The 22000-nt window shown below is 45.2% G+C and overlaps 1 protein-coding gene across 9 annotated transcripts in view; it reads right to left on the bottom strand.

The window, feature by feature from the left end:
- Positions 1-2565: 2565 nt before the first annotated feature.
- Positions 2566-22000, bottom strand: part of PTPRT (protein tyrosine phosphatase, receptor type T) — a 281951-nt gene continuing 262516 nt past the window's right edge. For all 9 annotated transcript variants that reach the window (XM_017832332.1, XM_017832340.1, XM_017832341.1 and 6 more), the window contains 6 exons: positions 21468-21641; positions 17767-17898; positions 13971-14096; positions 11925-12088; positions 10958-11093; positions 2566-10254 (listed from right to left, as the gene is read on the bottom strand). In XM_017832332.1, coding sequence (XP_017687821.1) covers positions 10201-10254; positions 10958-11093; positions 11925-12088; positions 13971-14096; positions 17767-17898; positions 21468-21641 — 786 coding nt within the window. In that variant the 3' untranslated portion in view covers positions 2566-10200. The remainder of the gene's footprint in view (positions 10255-10957; positions 11094-11924; positions 12089-13970; positions 14097-17766; positions 17899-21467; positions 21642-22000) is intronic.

Genomic DNA, 22000 nt, shown 5'->3' with positions numbered 1-22000 from the left:
AGATGTGGCACCTGGGGACACGGCTCAGTGGTAACCTTGGCAGTGCTGGGGGAATGGTTGGACTCAGAGGATCTTAAAGGTCTTTTCCAATTTAAACAATTCTATAATTCTAATTATCACATAGACAGCCAAGCCTGAGTAAGTGCCAGTTTTGAAGTCTGCTGTAAAACAACAGCTGCCCTGTCAGCTCGGTGTGGGATCTGATATTTAAAGGTTCAACTTGTGAGACAAAGAGCTTCAGCTCAGGCAAAGAGTGTTTGTCAAACCTGACAGACCTTGCAGCACTATCAGTAAGATGATACTGGTTATCCTGGGGATGGATGGAAAAGCAGCTGCAGATATTGGAGGCAATGACTGACCTGGATAAAATGCCTGCTGGATTCACACCTCAGCACGTGTCAGTCACAGCAACAGGAACAGGGGGCGAACACTTTGAACCCCAGTGGGTTTCAGGCTTCTCCATCTGTCTTCCCCCAGCAGCTTTATCCCACCCCTGCCCTGTGCTGGGCAGATGAGAGGGCAGAAAGGTGAATTTGTGGCTGTTCCTCAGTGCTGGCATTTCAACGGGGATCTTTGTAAGACCATCTGGAATATGGCAGAGCTGTCTCTGCTGTTTACCTTCCCTAAATGCAACCTGTTGTTAATATCAAGTGTCAGCAAAATATTTTGGATAAATCTGGATAATGTGCCAAGCTGAACTGTAATTAATCACTCTGAACATACAACTGTTACTCAGTTGGGACTCCACGGGTAAAATTTCCTCTCAATCTGACACTGCAGTGAGGAGCTTTTTTTGGTATCAAATTCTTCAAACTCTCTCCCTGGCATAACAACAGCTCTGCAACTGAAGGGTGTTTCAGACAGTGTAACCTCATTATAATGAACCCTTTGAATAAACAGGTGTTATATCTGAATGTTCACCACAATTGAGAGGCAGAATTTGCTTTATCAGGACAATAAAAAAAAAACCCACCTGTATCTGAGCCAAACACTGATACCCAGGGCGGTTTTGTTCATAGCAAGGAAGAACTAAAAGTATTTTCAAAAGAAAATAATGAATACATACAGAAAGGATTAGTAAATTATGTTTCCAAGGTAGATTTTCTTTGTTTTAATCATGGAATATCCTGAGTTGGAAGGGACCCACAAGGATCATCGAGTCCAACTCCTTTAAGAAAAACAGGAGCTATGTCATCCTTGATAAGATACCTTATTTTTATTTTATTTGTTTTTAGTAAGGCTAATGAACAATGCCTAAAAGAGCAGTTCTTATCCCAGTTGGGTTGTACGAGTGGAGTGTGACTGGTCTCTCTTTGTTTTGGCTCACTAAGGTGTGAATATTGATGCTCTCCTGCCTGTATTTTGGGAACAAAGTGGTCTCCAGAGCATGGCAGCCTCATCTACTTTCTTGCCTCCTACAGTCTTGCTGCTCTGCACTGACTGAAGGTGTCAAACCCTGCCTTGGGTCAGTGGGCAAGTGTGGAAGACCAGAAGTGGGAGTCTGCTGGGCAGGGTGTGAAAACACTCGGTACTGACACTCCTACCCTCTGTTCAGGTTTGGAATCAAGCAACATCTGCACAAAACCCTCTCTGTGTCCATGGTTTGGTTTCACCCCCACCAATCCAGCCCCTCACAGCCACTCCCTCCTCCCAGCGGGATCCGGGAGACAATCAGAAGGGTGAAAGCTGAGATAAGTGTGGGCTGAGACAAGGACAGTTTAATAGGATAGCAAAAGTTGTGCCCACAAGCAAAGCAAAACAAGGAATTCACTCCCACTTGCCATGGTTGGGCAGGTGTTCAGCCACCCCCGGGAGAGCAGCACCCCAGCACACGTAAGAGGGACTTGGGAAGACAAACACCATCACTCTGGATGTCCCCTCCTTTCTCCTTCTTCCCCCACTTTACACACTGAGCATGATGTCATGGTCTGGAATGTCCCTTTGGTCACTTTGGGTCACCTGTCCTGGCTGTGTCTCCTCACAGCCTCCCACACCCCCCCAGCCCTCCCCAGTGTGGCTGTACAAGGAGCAGAAAAGGCCTTGGCTCTGGGTAAGCCCTGCCCAGCAATAACAAAAACATCTGCATTATCAACCCTGTGTCCAGCATGCACCCAAAACATGGCAAAAATCCCATACCAGCCACTGGGAAGTAAATTACCCCAGCTGAACCAGCACAGTCCATCTATTGAAAACACCAGAAAAATCTCAGTCCCATATTAGTGATCATCATTCAGCACTGAATACCAAGGAAATACCAATATAGGGATACCTGTTAGAAAGAAAAAAGTCGCAAAAAAATATGCTTTGCTCTAACCCATGCTGCTAAGACTGTAATTTTCCAACCTGCTCAGCTCCCATCCACAGCCTTTCTGAGGGGACTGACCCAAAAGCTGCAGCCAGACTGAAGTGCCTGGTGAATTCTCTTTGCCTCCTGAATGACAACCACGGTGCAAAGCCCATCACTGTGACAAGATGCTGGTCTTACTTTTTGTCATTCAATCACCCCATCATTTCTGGCAGCACTGTCTCCTCTGACTGCAAAGAAAAGGCACAAGTACAAGAGTCTCTTAGTAAAACATTAATCTCAGATCACAGATTTATTTTATGGATTTGCAACACAGCCCATATTACAAACATTGTCTGGGAACATTTACAAGAATAAATAAGATGGACTCGCAGTTGTAAAAAAAAGATTACACTTCACTGTAATGTACAGTCAAAAAATATATCTGATATTCATTGACTTGACATTATTTACCTTCCTTCTTTTAAGCTAGAAAGACACTGAATGCACAGTGTTGAGAGTTTTGTATTTATATTTTTTTCCTTTTTTTTTTTCATACGTGCTTTATCTATCAAACATCCAAACTGTACAAGTGAGTTTCACCAGGAATCCAGAAAGGCCAAAGGGGGGGAAGATGGGGCGGCATCGCAACAGCAGAGACTGGCTCTCATGCAGCACTCCTCCCTGCTGGAGAACACATCCAGGGGCCTGGGATGGGACACTGCTGATCCAGGGGCAGCCACAGCACGGCTGTGTGAAGTGGTGACAAGCCTGGCAACAAAATGCTGGGACATTTTGAATTCCACAGTGTCGGCGCGGGGAGGGAGGAGGTTAAATCAGCAGGGGAGTGAATTTTGTCCCCGCGGTTAGTCAGGGGGGTTAAAGGATGTGTTAAGGATGCAGCTCAAACTTTTGGCATAGAAGTACAGTGTTTAAGTGCTGGCAATGCAAGAAAGGGCTGGAGGGGTGATGAGAGGGTAATTCCAGTTCTGCTCCAGGTACATGGAAGTCTAGCACATGAATTCTGGTTCAACTGTCAGCAACGTGAAAACCTGACCAGCCTTTGTCCCGGGGAGTCTTGTCAGAGCACCTAAATTCAGGAAAGCTTGTGAAGTGCTGGCCCCACTCCCACTTCCATCCCCCCAAAACGCCCTTCTTTCCATAACTTTGCACAAATAAGATTTCCTGGAGGTCCCTGTTGAAAGATGATGTACTCACACAAGGAAATCAGTCTCCACAGTGCAACACTCCCCACTCCCGAGGTGTCTCACACAGTCTCACCAACAGGGGAACTGTTTCAGGGGAACAGATCTCCACTGAAACACTCCTTCTGGGACAAAGTGCCCTCCCTGAAGTAACCACTACACTGCTGGATACCCACATATGAAGTATCAGGAGCGGTCCCAAAGGGACATCAAGAGCAAACCTTCACCTTGTAACAAGCACATCCTTCCTCCAGACAGAGTGACATGGACTTGCTCACATTTATACTGCTTAGAAACAGCTCAGGCTGAATTGAGTTCCAAGAAAACAACATTTTAGTTTGTTCTTTTCCCATTTCATTCTTTTTTTTTATTATTATTATTATTTTTAATTTTTTTTGCCCCCAGGAAACACTATGGGAATACCAGCATCTGGCACTCAGTCTGCTGCATTAGTTTGTTTTTTAAGGCTCAGGTTGAAAACACAATAGTGGTGAAAAATCTGCTGCATGCACTGGGGCGAGGATGGGAAAGACTAATTTAGACCTCTCACGTTTTTACAAACTGAAAAAGCCGCCAGGTTTTCACAATTCTGCTAATCCAACATCAACCTGTAGGATAGTCTGAGGTTATTTTTTACAAGGGAAACTTTTAAAATAGTTTAACACAGCAAATAGAGATTATAGACTAGAGGTCACTGGAAGTCAGCAAGTTTTTGTAATTTTTTTTCTTTCCATCACACTCTGTACCACCAGGATTTGGTCTCGGTGTATGAAAACATATGATTCTGCTTGACAGTTTCAGCAAATTGTACATTCTTCAAGTATGTATATGAGGGGAGATGACTGATACCTTTTCCAAGTCAATGAGCAGATAATACATGATGGATTTTCCTAGTGGCCCTTGCCAAAAACTGCAGAAATTGGGCTTTGCTTGCTATGCTGTTGGCTCACCCTGGAGGAAAGAAGAGCTGTAGGTATTTTTGGGAACAGGGAAAGAAAGAGCACTTGCATTTAAATTGTATATTATGTATGCATGGCTATAGAAGACTGCAATCTAAATAAACAGGAGCACAGGAGGGTTAACAGAATCCTTATTACTCATGTCTGTCTCTCTGACTTTAATTCCCTGGCTTTCCCCGTTTCTGCTCCAGTGTCTGGGCAGGGGAGCTGTGGTGGTTTGTTCTACCCTCACACAGCAGGTACACGGAATTTTTGACCCAAAGGCCGTGGTTATGCTGAATAACCACTTTAACCACTTTTGCCACTTTAACCACATGGCCCCCCTTTATTTTCTTAAAAATCTGGGGCTGACTGACTCTTTTTACACTTAAGACAAATGAAAGACTCTCAAATGAAAACACAGCAGTTTCACACCAAAGTTCTTGAGACGCCCCTTGCACCGGCTGGAGGGATCACAAAAATTAACTGTGCCACCAACGTAGTGGAGTTGACTGCTCACATTTATTACAGGACAATGAAGTTCTCCAAGTGGAACTTTGCCACCACATTGCACACCCAGGACCGTGCCAGGACTGTGCACTGCTCTGTGACGACTCACTAAAAATTCTGCAGGTGTGACAGGCAGAGGCACCTCGTATTTGAAGATTCCTCTCTCAAGTGAATCTCCTTTTATCTCTGTCCCTCAGGATTTATTCTCTCTGTCACACTCTGAGTGCTCCATCCCCACAGCACGGAATGTGGCATTACCTGTTTTTTTATGATCTTGGCAGGAACTCGGAAGTGTAAGAAAGATAAAGAGCAGCTGTGCAAGACTGAGAGAGAGAGCAAGGTGCAAATTCCTCCCTGTTTCAGGATCCATTTAATCTTCCTTCTCCTCCAAAGATGGGTTTCTCCCAAAGGAGATTTCTCCTTCTTTCCTCCTCTCCCAGATGGCAACTAGTTTAAGTGTCTTCTGAACCACCTGCTGCAGGAGCCTCTCTCCTTCTCTGACTCTACAGCACAACAAGAGCAGTGCCCAGCAATCTCTGCCTTAAGATTCCCAAAGGAAACCCCACAAACTGCTGCTAAAGGGCCTGTGAAAAGTAAATGGAAAAGCCAGTCTAGCATCTAGAGGCTCAAATCTACAACTGTGGGGTCTATGTTGCCACTGGACTTTTTTTTTCCATAAAAGGTTGGAAACTACTGACACACAAATACAGGCTGCTGCAGGGAACAGCTGTTCTTTGGGGTTCCTTCCTCTGCTCTGTGGAGTTACATGGACCAGAATGATTTGAGGCATCTCCCAAAATCTCTGTCTGCCTTTCAGGAGTTCTCTGGACATTCTTCAGATGTGTGTGCAGGTGGACAAGACAAGGGGATGGAAACTGCAGGTTATCTCGGGGGTAAAGGCCACACAAAGTCACACCTCACAAAAATGGCTAAAATGTGAATAAATTAAGAGGGACCCACTGTTGCATGGCAAAAGCAGACATAACTCTGTGCAACCTTGCTGAAGAATACCAAATTAAAGGGCTTCCTACTAATCATAGCCCAGGAAAGGAACTTCCCTGCTCAGAGAACACAGGTTATTCCAACTTGCAAACATACACAACCCACCACATCCCCATCTGCCTGCTTGCCATCAGAGGTCCTGATTCAGGTACCTCCACACAGCCACTGTATTCTCTCTTTTCTTTACATTAATAAACAAGTACCTCAAGTCTATTTACAGCAGCTCAAACACCTTTTACCTTACCTTCAAAGAAGAAAAAAAACCCAAACCAAACCAAAAGAGCCACCATAGGACATCGGTCCTGCACAGATCTTAATTTAAAAAAAGATACAGACCCAAACCCCCCCACCAAGCAAACATAAAACTAAAAAAAGAAAAGATTCTTAAGGCCTACTGTATCTTTTAGGGGTTTTGGTCTATCTCCCATCTAGAAAACTCTTTCTTCTCCAGCAGCCAGCTTAGATAGCTCTGGAATTCACTGTTTCAGTTACATCCCATACTAATTTCAGATGTTAGTTACTCTCTGTATGACATAGTCACACCTGACCCACGCTTCTTTCCCTGTTTCTAGTATCTTGTATTTCAGACCAAACCTTACACCAGTCCTGTGCTATCATAAACTGCTCCCTCACTCCTGAAGGATGACTGAATAAGTTTATGTTCATTATGTCCATTCAAATGTGGATATTTGAATGGGCAATATGATATTTTTCCAGCTTAAAATTCAATCACTTGAAGGAATTCACCTTTTCTACTGCACATTATCGCTTTCCATCCACAGCAGGGGATGCTTAGGCTGGAAAGCTCACCCTGACTATTAATCTTTCCAGGAGCGAGAAAACCTCCTTTATCTCATCTCATCTCATTTAATAATTTCTCTCCTTCCCCACAAAAACAAACCCATCACCCATAATCATGCTTCAAACACATTACCTGCTCTGCCATGGGCTGCTCTCTAGGGTTTAAACAACTTCAAGGTAATAAAGTTATTTAAAGCCAGCTCGTCCTCTCTTTCCACACAATTCCCTTCATCATTAATTCACACTCAGCATATATGCACTGTGTGCAGCAAGGAACAGCAGGAATATCCCAGAGACAACACACACTGGAGCTGGGTTGGTCCCCCAAAAGCACCATAACTGCAGGAATTTTTATCAGTTTGGCAACAAAACCTTCAGTGTCCACTGAGCACCCTCCCACACATGGACATGAGGGTTCAGACACGCAGCTGAGGGGCCACAGAACAAGCTGTGATTAACAGCTGGGCTGTGGCAACCAACACTTGCATTTAACTCCTACAAAATGTAAAATTTAGCTTTAACATCTTCCCCTGCACTTCATGTCAACATCACCTGGCGTTTGCAGAGGGCCAAAAGCGCACCTGACTTGCCGTGGAGCAGCCTGATCCAGGGACTTAAAATCCTTTAGCAGCATTTTTCATACCATAAAACACAGTCAATCCTACCTCAGGACCTTAAACAACTCCACTGCAAGTGCTGTTCTGCTCTGCTCATCCCACAGCTCCTTCTCTCCATGCACACATCCCTCCTGCAGGCTTAATTCCCTTTTTTTAATCCACTTTCCTTCCTGCTACTGTTAAGCCTGAATTAGGTCCTATACTTCACATCTCATCCTATTTCTTTACCATTCTGTTCCTTTTATCCTGGTTGTCACTCTCAGTGCTTCCACCAGTCTTTCCCCCTCTTATATCATGAAGGAGACCCATCCCTGTGCTAGTTTCCATGTAAAATTAACAGAATGCTAAATGCTAATTAGTATTTCCATAGTATCCACAGGGACTGATTCCCTCTGGCTTTCTGGAGTCAGCAGAGTCACAAACACTTTGCTGACTTGTAGCTTCTTCCTACGTGGGCAGTTGCTCAAAAATCCCATTCTGGGATCAGAATTCCCTCATCTTTACTAATAGCTCCCAACTCCTGACCTACACTGTTCCATCCAGCCACCTGTAATGCAAACACCAATATAAGGCCATTTTTATCTCAGAGCTTTGCTTTGCCTTCTATTCTTTTTTCCCTGCAGAATTGTTTGTGTTGCTTAGTTGCATAAGGAAAAAAACCCCAACAATTCAAACTAGTAGCCTGTCTCAGGAGATGCCAGACACCCACCTCCAGCCCCATTTGGAACTAAAGGGGATTTCATGATTTCCTGCAGGCAACAGAAAGGACCAACTAGAAGCAGAGCAGAGGCTCCTGTGAGGGAGTTCTCACCAACACTTTACAGCACATCAGGGAGGATGAGGTTCATGACATTAAAGCCAAGAATCCAAAGCTCCTTAGAAAGAATCCAGGCTAGGAGGTTCAGTATCCCACAGACCCCTTCATCTGCTTATCAGGAAGAGGATTATTGCAGTTCCAAGCACCCTTCCCTGGACTGGTGCAGCTCCTGGTGGATGGAAACTCTGTGGTGAGGTACCTGTGTGAGCTGAGAGCTGCTTTGGTCAGCTCTCATTTTCATCCCTCACTGCCAAGGCAGTTTGTCTATTGAAGAAATAATGATCATGAAGTGAAGCCTTTTGAACTTACAGACAGAAGTAGCAAAATGTGTTGAACTTGTCACACATTGAGAGCACAGAGCTCCCAGCACAGCCTCTGAGAATTTACCTGAGGGTGGAAAATACAGGGTGGTAAGAAAGTGGAATTTCTTTAAACTCTTCCCTTCAATCTATCTTTTAGAAAGTCTGAGTTTAAAGAAACCTACATCCCAGAATCTAATTTACACAGAGAGCAACCTCATATCCAGCACCCTCCAGATAAATAAATGGCTAAATTCAAATACTAATTATAGTAAGGCCTTGTTCTTTCAATTATTTTTTTTTCTCCAAAATTACCCTGCAGACCTTAGTGATTAACTACTTAAACACACTCTTTCAGAAAAGCAATTTCTTAGCTGCTACGAAATCAGAGCGAGATCCAGAGCCATGGCAAAACACATCTGGTGTTTGTTTGGGAGCAGGAGAGTTGCACAGGCATTTTTTGCAGGATGAAACAAAAGCTGTTTTGCTTAAGAAGAGAAGTTGCTGTGCTGGGCTAACACTTCTCCTTACATGTGTCAGAACAGGTTTCTGTGTATGTACATCACCTTTCCTGCAGCTCCAACGGGTTCCCATTTTAAAGCTTGTAGGGCCTGGAAAAAGCGAGGAAATCTTGCCAAAACCCAATTTTAAGAACCTTCAGCTTTTAAACTCTGGAGCAGGAACCTTCTTTGCTCTCTGTTTGCACAGTGCCTAGTTCAGCAGGGTCCTGTCGTGACTAGGGGTCCTAAGTTCTACAGCAATACAAATAATAAATAAAAAACAGTAATACATAGTATATGAGCAAGAATACCTACTTTATACCCTGTTTGTTTTTTTTCAAAGACACACTGCACCCCAGCAAATACTCGAAAAATGTGGTAACAAAGTTACCAAAGTTGCAAGACAAACTGCAATCTGTTTGATGCAAATATTTAACCTTAAGGTTCAAGTGGCTGGGAAACTCATCAGTGGCATTGCTTCACCAGCACCCAAGGGAACACAGAGCAGAGAGGTGGAACCGGTTCATGCACAGCCCTGGGAGTGGAGCAGAAACTGGGAGGAAACGTTTGTGTGGAGGCAGTGAATCCACGAACAGCTGCTCATCTCCACCGTCTATTTTCATGCTTAAAGGGAACTACGTGTGGGAAGAGAATTCCAGCGTTGTTTTTCTTCTGTGTTGGCCTTTTCATTTGGAAAAACAAATAAAAAAGGAAAGAGATAAGGTAGACAAACCGTAATGAAATATTTCATGTATCCCCTATGGCTATCTCATTTTTCCCAAATGACTGCTGCACAAAATTAAAAAATGAAAAGACTGGGATTCGAGAACAAAATTATAAATTAAAAAGGAGACATTTAAAAGAGAATTTCCTAAGGGTTTCATTCCTTCCCCACTCTGCAGCAAGCAGAGCAAAAATACAATCCAAAAGAGGAGAGAAGAAGTCAGAGGGGATTAGAAAGTCCAGTCTTTCAGCCTGTCTCCCATTTTGCTAATTTTTACAGTAGGTTATTTAAGAAGCAGTAGATGTTCCAATAGAAAGCAGGCAGCAGCACACACAGGCATTGTCTCCTCCTTCCAGCGAGGTCTGTGCAACCTCAGTCTCTTGCTCCAGGAAGGAGAGGTTTTCCTTCCCACACTTGTTACTGCCTTCCAGTGTGGGAGAGGGGAGAAGCGCCTGCCAGAGATTGGGGTCTGGCACATCCGAGGGTCCCCTCCCTCCTCTGGGCTAAAAGGAACTCAAGTATTCCAGTGCAACCTCATATACAAATTTATACTGTTCCTGCAAGAGAGAACAGAAAGAAATGGCATTAGGATATGGGTGAATTCTTCAGAGCCTTGTTCTACCAGCAAAAATACCTCCTCTCCCTTTCTTATTCCCTTTGGCAGGACCAGGCAAACATTGATTGCCTTTTTATGTGATCCTGAACAAGCACTGCTAGGAGATGGTATCATCAATGGAAGAGAGAAGCACTCACAGAGACAGCCCCAGTATGGACTATTCATTATTCACCTCCACACGCTGCTTTTGAGGCACGAACTCGGCGTGATCGATGGAGATGATTGAATTCAGGACAGTTTAATCTCCTGGGCTGCAGGGAGCAAGGCCTGGGGTTTGGGCTGCTCTCCCTCCCTGGTTTGAAGACATGTCACAGCATTCAGCACCACAGGCTGTGTGCATGGACAGGAGGACAGATCCCACCCCTTCTCACAGCCACTGTGCCAGCTCCTTGGTGTCTGACCTCCTGGAGCCAGCTGGGCACGGGAGGCAGTGTTCATCATTTTGCCAGGGCACCCTTTCTGCTCAAAGAGAGAAGCAGGAGGACTCACTGCACATGCTAAACCAGAAGCCATTATAATTCTGATGGCTTCATGTTCTCATTCACTTTGATTCGCCCTGAACGAAGCCACGACAATTTTCTACCTATCCTAAAGGCCCTGGAACATGCTGGGAGGGGAAACACACAGGAAAAAAAAAAGCTTACCAGTGACTCCACCATGTTGGATTTGTTATTCCGTAGTGTTTTCACTATGTGGAACACATCGATGATGTTCTGCTGTTGGATCATCTCACACACGCTGCAGATGGCACAGAAGGTGCCGCTGCGTCCCCCTCCGTTCCTGGGGGCACAGAAGAGAGGGGAAGGGGAAGCTGGTAGGGCTGAGGGACAGAGAGAACAACTCCCCCAGGGACACTAAGGAAGTCTGTAACTGGTCATGGACATTCAAGGGGTTTTGTGTGCCTAAAGGGGCTCCAGGAGAGCTGGAGAGGGACTTTGGACAAGGGCATGAAGTGACAGGACAAGGGGGAATGGCTTCCCACTGCCAGAGGGCATATTGGGAAAGGAATTCTTCCCTGTGAGGGTGGGGAGGCCCTGGCACAGGTTGCCCAGACAAGCTGTGGCTGCCCCATCCCTGGAAGTGTCCCAGGCCAGGTTGGATGGGGCTTGGAGCAACCTGGACCAGTGGAAGGTGTCCCTGCCCATGACAGGGGGTGGAGTGATGTGGTCTTTGCTGTGCTTTTCAACCCAAACCATTCCATGATTCTATGAAAGTGGAGACCTTCAGGGCAGGAGACAGGGATGGAAGGGCTAAGAGATTCCTGGCAGTGGTGGACAGGGAAGCCCAGGGACTGCAGTGCTGCTCCTCAGTGCTCAGAGCAGCTCTGTGGGCAGAGCTGGGCACACGGCAGTGCTGCTTCAGGTCTGCCTGGGCTCCAGTCAGAGACCCACCCACACAACAGGACCTAGCAGAGCTTTCTGAGCTACTCCTCACCACAACCAGCAGCACAATATTCAACCTGAAGTGCATTACAAACGTAATTGCACTTTGCTCTCCCGAGCTGAGGCCTGGCACACCACCAAAACTCCAGCCCCACGATCGGGGTCTGGAGAGCACCGCTCTTCAGAGAGCACCGTGTGAAGGTTACAGGCACTTTCCAGTCCTACTTACAGGCAGTGGACAACAGTCCGGCCATCCCTGCCATCGTACTGCTCCTGCCACTTCTCCAGCCTCCGGACCACCTTGAGCAGGGAGCGTTTGGAGGGAGGGGTGTCCCTGTAGGCCGGCCAGCCGATGTACTGCAGGTGCTGCACGATGCGATAGCCGTCCTGGGGCTGCAACAAAGGGCACGTGAGTGGCACACACTCAGTGCAGCGGGGCAGGAGGAACAGGGACAGGGTAAAGCAGGGAGCACTGGTTACATGGCCTCCAGTGCTGTGTCCAGGTCTGGGCCCCTCAGTTTAGGAAGGATGTTGAGGGGCTGGAGTGTGTCCAGAGAAAGGCAGCAAGGCTGGGGAAGGGACTGGAGCACAAGTGGTGTGAGGAGAGGCTGAGGGAGCTGGGGTTGTTCAGTCTGGAGAAGAGTAGGCTCAGGGGAGACCTCCTCACTCTCTACAACTCCCTGACTGGAGGGTGTATCCAGGTGGGGGTCAGTCTCTTCTTCCAGGAACCAGCAGTAGGACAAGAGGGTACAGCCTTGAGCTGCACCAGGGGAGGTTTAGGCTGGACATTAGGAAGAAATTCTTTACAGAGGGAGTGATCAGACATTGGAATGGGCTGCCCAGGGAGGTAATGGGGTCACCATCCCTGGAGGTGTTTAAGAACAAACTGGATGAGGCATCAGTGCCATGGTCTGGGTGACAAAGTGGTGTTGGGTCAAAGGTTGTCTCCATGATCTCTGAGGTCTTTTCCAGCCTAGTAAATTCTGTGTTTCTGTGCTTCTGTCATCTTCCCCTCTGGAGCTCCTATCACCACTGTTAACATCCTTCACCCTGGGTACCTGACACACTGTGGAAACAAGGACTTTTCCATACTCTGGATAAAAAATATGACTTCAGATATTACAGAGCCAGGCAGGATCTAGGATCCCTTGTTTGGTTTCCAGAATAAAGTTTCATCAGACTGTATGAACAGATTAAATAGACCAAATGTCTCTCTCCTATGCTGAAAGTAAGTTGTGCCATAAGAAGTAAAGGTAGCCCTCAGAAATTCTCTGGGCACTGTGGAGGGAAAGGATCCTCACAGAGATGTTGGCAGTGGCCAGTGGTGCTGAACACAGATGGGTGCAGAGGGCTGTGAGTTCACAGCACCCACCCTGCCAGCCATGGCATGGACCTGCTTTGTCCTGAGAGTCACAGAGCCTCAGTCTGACCACCTTTATTACTCCAAGGCTCTCCCTGGTTCAGAGGGAATTGGCTTGGGATACAGGACAATGTCTAATAGCTAACTGATTAATCAATTTGTGTAGCTGGACACGAGATTCCCTCTTCAGTGCCACTGTTGAACTGCTGCACAGGCTCTGAACACATAGACACCACTGTGTTAAACTGCTTGGAAATGTAATTTGTGGAGCCTGCTTCCATTTCTGACTAGAAAAAAATGAAGAAGGAACAACAAAGGAAACATAATCAATCTGGGAAAACAACTAATGAGAGAAAAATCCTGCACTGCAGCCCTGAAGTTGGATTGCCAGGGCCCAGTACACAGATAAACTTTGTTTCTATCATTTCAGCAGTCCTGGGGCTGAGGGATCCAGACAAAGAGTTGCTTACAGAAATGGCAGTTGCTTATTTATAGGAAAGACAGTGGCAATTGGGAATCCCAGTCTAGCCAGTAAACATTGCATCTGTCTTCAGAGCCGCTGCTGAGTAGCTGACAGATGGAGAGCTGCTGACACTACCTCACTTTATTTCCTACAATACTGATGCTTCTATATTGGCTGCTAAGTGATGAATTGTTCTCAAATACACACAGAAAAATGCTCACCATTTAAATACAGATTTTCAGCTCATATCATCCACTTTCTACTTTCAGCCAAGAGTCCTTTAGCAATACAGACTGATTAAATGTTAATTAAAGGAAGCAGCTGCAGTGGAATTTCGTTCCTAGGTGAGAGATTCAGCATCTCTAAACCACAAGTTTAAACCTCTGCCTCTTCCTCCTGCCAAAATACATTTTTGAGAATAATTGGGGAATGTGGTGTTTCAGGGATCTTACCCTGGCCATGTTGCAGATCCGGAATATCCTGTTGATGATGTCTTCATCAATGTCTGCTGAGACAAACTCCACCTGAATGGGGCCATAACAACAGGATGTCTTCTCTGGCCAGTACTGCATGCAGAGCTGCAGAGAACAGGACAAGAAACAGAAAGCATCTTAATTATTAACAAGGAAATGCACATTCAGTCTTTTTTTTTCTTTGATTTACAACCAGCTCAAAATCCAGCGCCAATCTTGTATTACATGTCTTTGTTCACAGGAGACCTCATTCTAGCTGTAAAAACTTTTCATCCCATGAATATATTAAAAAAGTGTATTTTAGAAACTTGACTTTTTTCCCCTTTATTTTTGTATGAACACAATTTGGAACTGATTGAATTCTGGAGTCTAAAGGTGAAGAAAAGGTGGCTGACAAATGAAGCTTCTGTAGGGGTAGAGATTTAAAATGAACACTAAAAGATTAGTGTCTGTAGATAAATTTAATAAGAAGCACAGAGGTTTGGTGTTAATGAGGAAACAGTACAGGCACCATGAATATTAATCTTAATTCAAACAAACTGGAGTTTCTTTTTTCTGTGAGATGAACTTTTTAGCTTTGTGACTCTACCAGTGAGCAGGGCAGGGAGAATTAGTTTGTCCTGAGAGCAAGAAGAGCAGCTCTGGTTTCAGGGTGAATCTCTGAAGTTTGTGAAGCAGGTTGGAAGTCTTTTCCTTGTGCTGATATTACAGAACTGAAAGGACAAAAAAGATCCTGTGCACACAAATTACAATGTAAGTATTCAAAATCCATCTGGAAATAGATTATGGGGAAAAAATATTTTGCATGAGATCTCATTAGCAGTTTCTGCTGAGATTGTGTTTCTTTCTGTTTTCCTTTCTTTCTATTTTTAAGTGTAATTTTTCAGAAGTTTTGAAACCCCCAGATGCTCATTTGAACTTGATCTCGAGCTTTTTCAAGTTCAATCACTGCCAGAAACAACGTCAAGTGTGTGAATGCTACTGCATTAATTCTGCACTCCTTTGATCATACAGGATTGAAATTGGGTGGGATATTCACACAATCTTAGGCATCTTTGCCCTTGTTAGTTTTTCAAGATTAAGCAAGCCAACCAAGACCACACAAGCAAGTCCTTTGAAGGGTGTCTTTACTCTTCATTCAGACTTTCAAGCTGCTTAGTGATCTCCTCTCAAAGCATCTGTCCAATAGGCAGGAGATGTGAGCTGAGCAGGAGCTCCAGGAAACAACCTCAAGGTGCAGCAGAAAGCAGAAAAAGATTAAACATTTCCTTAATATTAAAAATCTGCTTTTCCTAGAGCAGGTCTGTGAATGGCCACACCCCATGGAAGACATTGAGGGGCTGGAGAGTGTCCAGGGAAGGGAATGGAGCTGGGGAAGGGGCTGGAGCACCAGGAGCAGCTGAGGGAGCTGGGGGGGGTTCAGCCAGGAGAAAAGGAGGCTCAGGGGGGACCTTCTGGCTCTGCAACTCCCTGACAGGAGGGGGGAGCTGGAGGGGTCAGGCTCTGCTCCCAGGGAACAAGGGACAGGAGGAGAGGGAACGGCCTCAAGGTGTGCCAGGGGAGGGTTAGATTGGATATTGGGAACATTTCTTCACAGAAAGGGTGTTTAAACATTGGAACAGGCTGCCCAGGGCAGTGATAGAGTCCCCATCCCTGGAGAGATTTAAAAGCTGTGTAGATGTGGCCCTTGGGGACATGGTTTAGTGGTGGCCTTGGCAGTGCTGGGGGAACAGTTGGACTCAATGGTCTCAGAGGTCTTTTCCACCTTAAATGATTCCATGACATCAAACTGTCACACCTTGCCCTGATAGCTCATAAAATACAAACTTTAAAGTCATCCTTAACTCCCACCAGTGCCACCTGGGTGTTCCAGCACTGGCTGCAGTCTCCAGCTGCTGACCCTGTGCCACAGGAACTGTCAAAGTGACTTTTCTGCACTGCCAAATCCCCCTTTCTGTGCCTACAGGGTACATCAGAAAAACAAAACTTTGCTAGCAAAAAACAAAGCAAGAAAAAGCCTTGTGCAGAAAGATAGTCACAGGAACAGCACTGGCTGAGGCTGATAGGTTTGTGTTTTCCAAGAAACCAGTCTGAGAAAGCGTGTCATTTCCAGAAAAAGCTGTGTTTTCCTTTGAAGTGTCAGGGAAAAAAAGAAAAAGATGAAATTTGCCTCTGGATTCAATGCCAAGATGCAGAATCAAGGAGGGTAGACTGGAGAGGAGGCAGTAAATGCAGAGGATCTCAAGGTGGTAGATCACAGGGTGGTAGATCACAGGGTGGTAGGACTCTGGAGGTCACCAAGAGAACCCACTGCTGAGCAGAGCTCTCCCCGTGGCTGGGAATGGAATCCCACAGCACCCACTCCGATGGGAGATCCCCTCCAGGAATGGGGGGATTGGTTTCTCCACCACCATCAAAAAAAAGAGACCAATAATTTTGCTGCCTTCAAGTGTGGTAAGACAGAGAAGAGACAAATCAAAAATTAATCCATGAAGTGCCAGCTACTTGAGGGTTCCTCTCCTCTCCTGTAACAAGTGCTGTAATGGGTGAATTAGCCATGCCAAATGTACTCTTCACACAAATTGCATGATTATGCCTTTCTGAAAGCTGTTATCTTCTGCCACTCACTGGCAAGGTGGCTGGAGACACCAGCACAGGAGGAATGGCAGCGGCTCCTCCCCAGCAGGCTCCAATCCTGAAAATGATGGTGTGCTTAGCAGCCAAAAACCAACTTAAGCATGGAATTAAAAGGAAAAAATAAAAATACAAAGCACTGTGATCTTCTGGAGAACCTGTGCAAAACACACTTCTCAGTATTACAGAATTGCACTGGAAATCTCAGGGGAAGGATCCTTCAAATTATTTCAGCTCTCTTGGGTTCATTCTCCTGGAAATGCCATGGGAATGGGCAAGCATGAAGCACACTGGGAATGTGGCAGGGAACATTTTTCTGAACCAAAGACAGACAAAAATATGAAAGGGAACAGAAAAGGGAAGGAAGTGAGTTTGGGAGGAAAATTTCAGCCCAAACCCACAAAGTATTTATGTAATATATAAAATACTTACATAAAACTTTCTTATACTTTTAAATATATAAATTTTTAATATACTTTTATATATATGAAACTTTTTATACATGTATATGAAAGTGTTTATCTAATATATATTTATATATCTTTGAGTTTGGAGAAGACAAGGCTTTAGGGAGACCTTATAGCAGCCTTTAAGTATGCAAAAGGAGCTTACAAGAATGCTGGAGAGAGACTTTTCAGAAGGCTATGGAGTGATAGGACAAGGAGGAATGGCTTCAAGCTGATAAAGAGTAGGTTTAGGTTAGATATTAGGAAGAAATCGTGCCCTGTGAGGGTGGGGAGGCCCTGGCACAGGTTGCCCAGAGAAGCTGTGGCTGCCCCTGGATCCCTGGAAGTGTCCAAGGCCAGGTTGGACGGGGCTTGGAGCAACCTGGGCTAGTGGGAGGTGTCCCTGCCCATGGCAGGGGGTGGGATGAGATGGTCTTTAAGGTCCCTTCCAACCCAAACCCTTCTATGATTCTGTGATCCTTGTTAAATGCAGTAACAATCAGCTGCCTTAGAAGGAGCCAGGCATGTGGACTTACTCTTCATTACACCCCAAAACATCACCTATTACTTTCCAGCTCCCCCTCCTTTATTGGGGTGGGGAGACAGGGCACCAGAAAATGGCAGCAGAAACTCTCTGACAACCACCTGGATTTGAGAAGGGAGTTACATGATGGACATGATGAAGAATCACCCACCTGTGCTGCATCCATCTCATTCAGCATCACCACAGAGGAGCAGTTGTAATCAAACACCAGCCTCCAGAAGTCTGCGATGGTGTTGGGCAGAGGGTGCTGGGTCACAATAAAGGCAGCAGGTTGCTTGTGGCTCTAACAAAAGAACAAGATTAGTTAAAAAAAAAAAAAATTCAATCAACTTTTATTCAAAGGAATATTATGCCCAGGAGGCTCTGGCAAGGCAATCTGAGCCATTTAACCAGATTATACAAATCACATATCCCTCTCCTTGTTATCTCACTGCAATGAATGAGCGGCTCATAATGGGATTCTTTTGCTCCCAATGAAGACATTTCATTAAAGAAGTGTCACAAGAGCAGAGATTACCCAAATCAATTATTTATATTTTGAGACTCAGCAAATAATATTAATTCTACTATTACTACTACTACTACTACTATCAGAAATATTAATAATTGGAAAGAAAACAGCTGGAAGCAAATGATCTCCCTTTCTGCTGCAGTGGCCTCGAGGAACTCCAGAAGGGATTAGCCCTGTCTGTTATTGCTGCCTGGGGATGGAGTGTGACAGAGGTGGCACATTTGGATCCCAGCCATCCTTTGTGAGCTTGTGGGACAATATTCAGAGCCTGTGACAATGGCATTTCATTTCTGATGCTATTCTTTCCCCTCAAAAGGGTCCCCTGACCTCAGTCTCCCTAAGCACAGAGGGGTGGGACTGTGCTCCTGACCTCTGTGGGGCCATGTTAATGAATGTTTGTGAGGCTCCCTGAGATGAAAAAGAACAAGCTGAAAACTTTATTGCCTTCCAACCACGGCAGGCAATGTGTAAATGAGCCCAGAAACTGCACAGGCCTTCGTGCTGTACGTCTGTGAAGCACAGTTCAATCAAAAGGAGCACTAATTCTGCAGAAAAATGAAAACAAAACAAAACAAAAAGCCCACAGAATAAAAAATTTTGGACTTATAGCAAAGGAACAAGTAAAATCCTAAAGTATTAAGCTGGCCATTGTGGGGGGGGTTGCCTTTCCTCCTCCATGTGAGTCAGATGTGGGTGGAAGTGCTGAGCAGACCGTTCTGGGAGGGGGAGAAGGTGCAGTGCACACTTTGCCCCAGCTTGTTTTAGGGGAAGGTGAGGGACAGTATTTCTCCTTTTTTCTTAACATACCATTTTGCAGATGCAAACCTGGCTTTCCAGTGATTCTCACAGGAAAGATCCTAAGGTCTGTTCACTGGAAAGGGACAGAGGACGTGAAGAGGAAAGGTGAGGAGTCTCTAAATCTGCTGGGGGAGAATTCCTGCCCTCTGTGGGCAGCAGGAGCCCTTTGGCTGTATTCCCAAAAGCTAACTCAAGGCAGAAGAGGCTGGTTTTGAATACTCTGCCTGAGACAGTCCCAGCTCAGTTGTAGCACGAGCCCAGGGCTTCACGCCCTGAGGGAAGGTTCAAATGGCTCTCTGTGCCTAAGGTTAATTTTGGCTGACAGATGGCCTCCCTGAGACATTCATGCCTCCAAACACAGGCTGCAACCCATCCCAGGTGTACCATTCCCCTTCCTGCTCCACCACTTCTTCCATCACAGCTTTCACGTAATACACCAAGCAAATCAAACAAGATTTGGGAAGAAGTTTAAAACCAGAAATGAACAAGAGAAATCTGTAAATAAAATAATCAGCACTGGGACTGTGCTGTCAGGAGTTCCCCAGCACGTGCCTGTCCTCACACAATGACAGAACTGACAATGGTTCAAGGCAATATGGGATGGATGGTCTCCTCTAAGAGTTCATGCTCAGTCCAAGACTTCAGACATGAAGCTACTGGGAAAAAAAAGAATTTGCAAGGTCTGTCCTCAACAGGAACAGCTATGAAAATGTGGGATTTCGGCTGTTCCCCTCTGATTATTATTTTCCCAAAAATTTGCTGATTCCTCTTTGGAAGGATAAAGGAGACCCAGAGAAGATTATGGTGGCTGAATTTCTATGACAGGTGAAAAATTCCTTTGTACTAAAAAAAAAAATAAATTCATACAAATTTTGTGGGGAAGGATACAAATATTAGCAAAGTGATTGGAAGTAATGAGGGCTGAAATGTGCTAACATTCCCAGTCCCTAAGAAACCAGAGAAGAATAGATTGTGCTTCTTCAGAGTTGCAAAAGCACAAAACACACTTTAAAAAAAAAAAGTTTCCTTAGGCATGTTTGTAATGAAAATATCACAGTCTTTCTGAAAAAATCTAAAATAAATTCTGTGACCATTTGACTAAACTTCCTAAATGCAGTAGCATCACTGTTTCCCAAAGACTGAAGACCAGACAAAATTAAAAAAGACTGATCCTGACGTTGCTGAGGAAAAAATGATGACATTTCACCCTGGATCATATTTACCCATACTCCAACTGCAATAATTAGTGGCTTTAAAGACATCTCTGTCCAAAGGCACCACAGCAAAAAGAAACCATCAACATAATTCACCCTCCACAGCTGACCTGTGCTGGGAGATTTGAGCCCATAAACAAAGCAAGGGAAAATGCCTTCAGACAGAGTCACATCAGCTCAACTCATGTCCTTCAGCCTGAAAATATTTTCCACATCTGATCCCTGCAGTCCCACGTTCTGAACTGCACGAGCTCTAATCAATCACTTGCTCCACACTGCAAATTATTCTTTCCAAAGAGCTGAGCTGGCAAACACTTCTCTTCCCAACATATGCAAAACCCAGTGTATGGGAAGAGCTGTGCCACCACTTCTTTGTGTCTCTCTATGATCCAACCTCAGACTGCAAGCCCAGGAGCTCCTTTGCAAAAAAATTTCTACCAGTGTGATGAAGAATGAGTGTGTGTGATAATCACAGTCTAGATTATACAGAACCACAGAATGAACCAGGTTGGAGAAGACCTCTGAGATCACTGAGTCCAACCTTTGACCCAACACCACCTCGTCTACTAGACCATGGCACCACATCCAGCCTCTTCCTAAATACTTCCATTTCTGGGAAGAAGAGGAAATTCACGTTTGGAGACACAGTGATGCCTTAAGATTCTTCTAGTTTTTTGGTTTTTCTAATTTTTATAAGCTTTATAAGTAGTTATATAGTAGAAGTAGATTTTAGAAGCAGCAGCCCTTATTCCTTTACCCTTTAGCACGGTAGTTTACACATTCCTCAACCCCTACATAACCCATTCCATGCTCCCATATCAATATCCCCTGAATTCCAGTAGAAAATGTTTAGTCTCACTTTAAGAGCAGGCCCTTTTGTTTAAGAACACTTGTGCCTTGGCCTGAACTGCAAAAGTACAGTCAAGAAACTGGGTGACCGTGTACCCTTTGTGCTCTGAAGAAGATGAAGATGATGAAGAAGTGGTCTTGAAAATCCCCCAGCCCCAATTGCAAGGGGGTGGGATGGGGGTGGCCCAGGGTAAAAGTTATGGGGTGGAAACACTTGGGATTGGGCAGACAATATTATAAATCGTAACACCTGTACACGGCCGGGGCGCGTCATGTAATCTTTGTGCCTAGGCACAAATTAAACCCTTTTCTTATCTCATCCTCAATTAAACTGCTCTGGAGCTTTCTTTCCTCAGCTCCTGCAGGCAAGACCAGAAATCAGAGGTAAATAAGTTTTTTTGATTCCCACCCCTTTCCCCCAGAAAATCATCCTGAGAAGTAACAAAAGGCCGAGCCCGGCGGGCCCGGGGCGGTTCTTACATCCATGAGGGCAGCATTGATGTAGTTGCTGGACTCGCCATCCACGGAGATGAGGAAGGGCAGGCAGCGGTCCAGGGGCAGCACGTCCATGCAGCGGTTCTTGTCGTGGTTGCGGGGCAGGAGCCCGATGCTGCAATCCTCCGGCCGCACCCGCGGCGTCACGATGTTCAGGGTCTGTGCCAGGGCCCAGGGGAGAGGGGGGACAGGGAGAGAGACAGAAACAGGCTGAGTGCCTTGGCATTTGCTCCCAAGAAGGATGTGGTGCCTCAGAGCTTTTTTGATTTTTAATTTTTACAGATTTTAGAAGTAGATTTTAATGTAGCTGTATTATAGCCCTTACCCTGGAGCATAATGGTTACAAATACCCAACCCTACTACCCCATCTCATATCAATCCCTCAGAATTCCCTTAGCATGTTTAGTCTTCTTTTCAAGGTAGAATTGTAGAAAAACACCTTAAGGCCTGGACCAGAAGATATCACACAGACACAGCGACCTTCAAGTCCAGAACTTTGGAGGAACTCCAAAGACTGT

Source organism: Lepidothrix coronata, unplaced genomic scaffold, assembly GCF_001604755.1.
Source record: "Lepidothrix coronata isolate B3197 unplaced genomic scaffold, Lepidothrix_coronata-1.0 Scaffold201, whole genome shotgun sequence".
NCBI classification, from domain to species: domain Eukaryota; kingdom Metazoa; phylum Chordata; class Aves; order Passeriformes; family Pipridae; genus Lepidothrix; species Lepidothrix coronata.
Note: the sequence above shows the minus strand (reverse complement) of the source record. Positions and strands in the feature narration are given on the sequence as shown.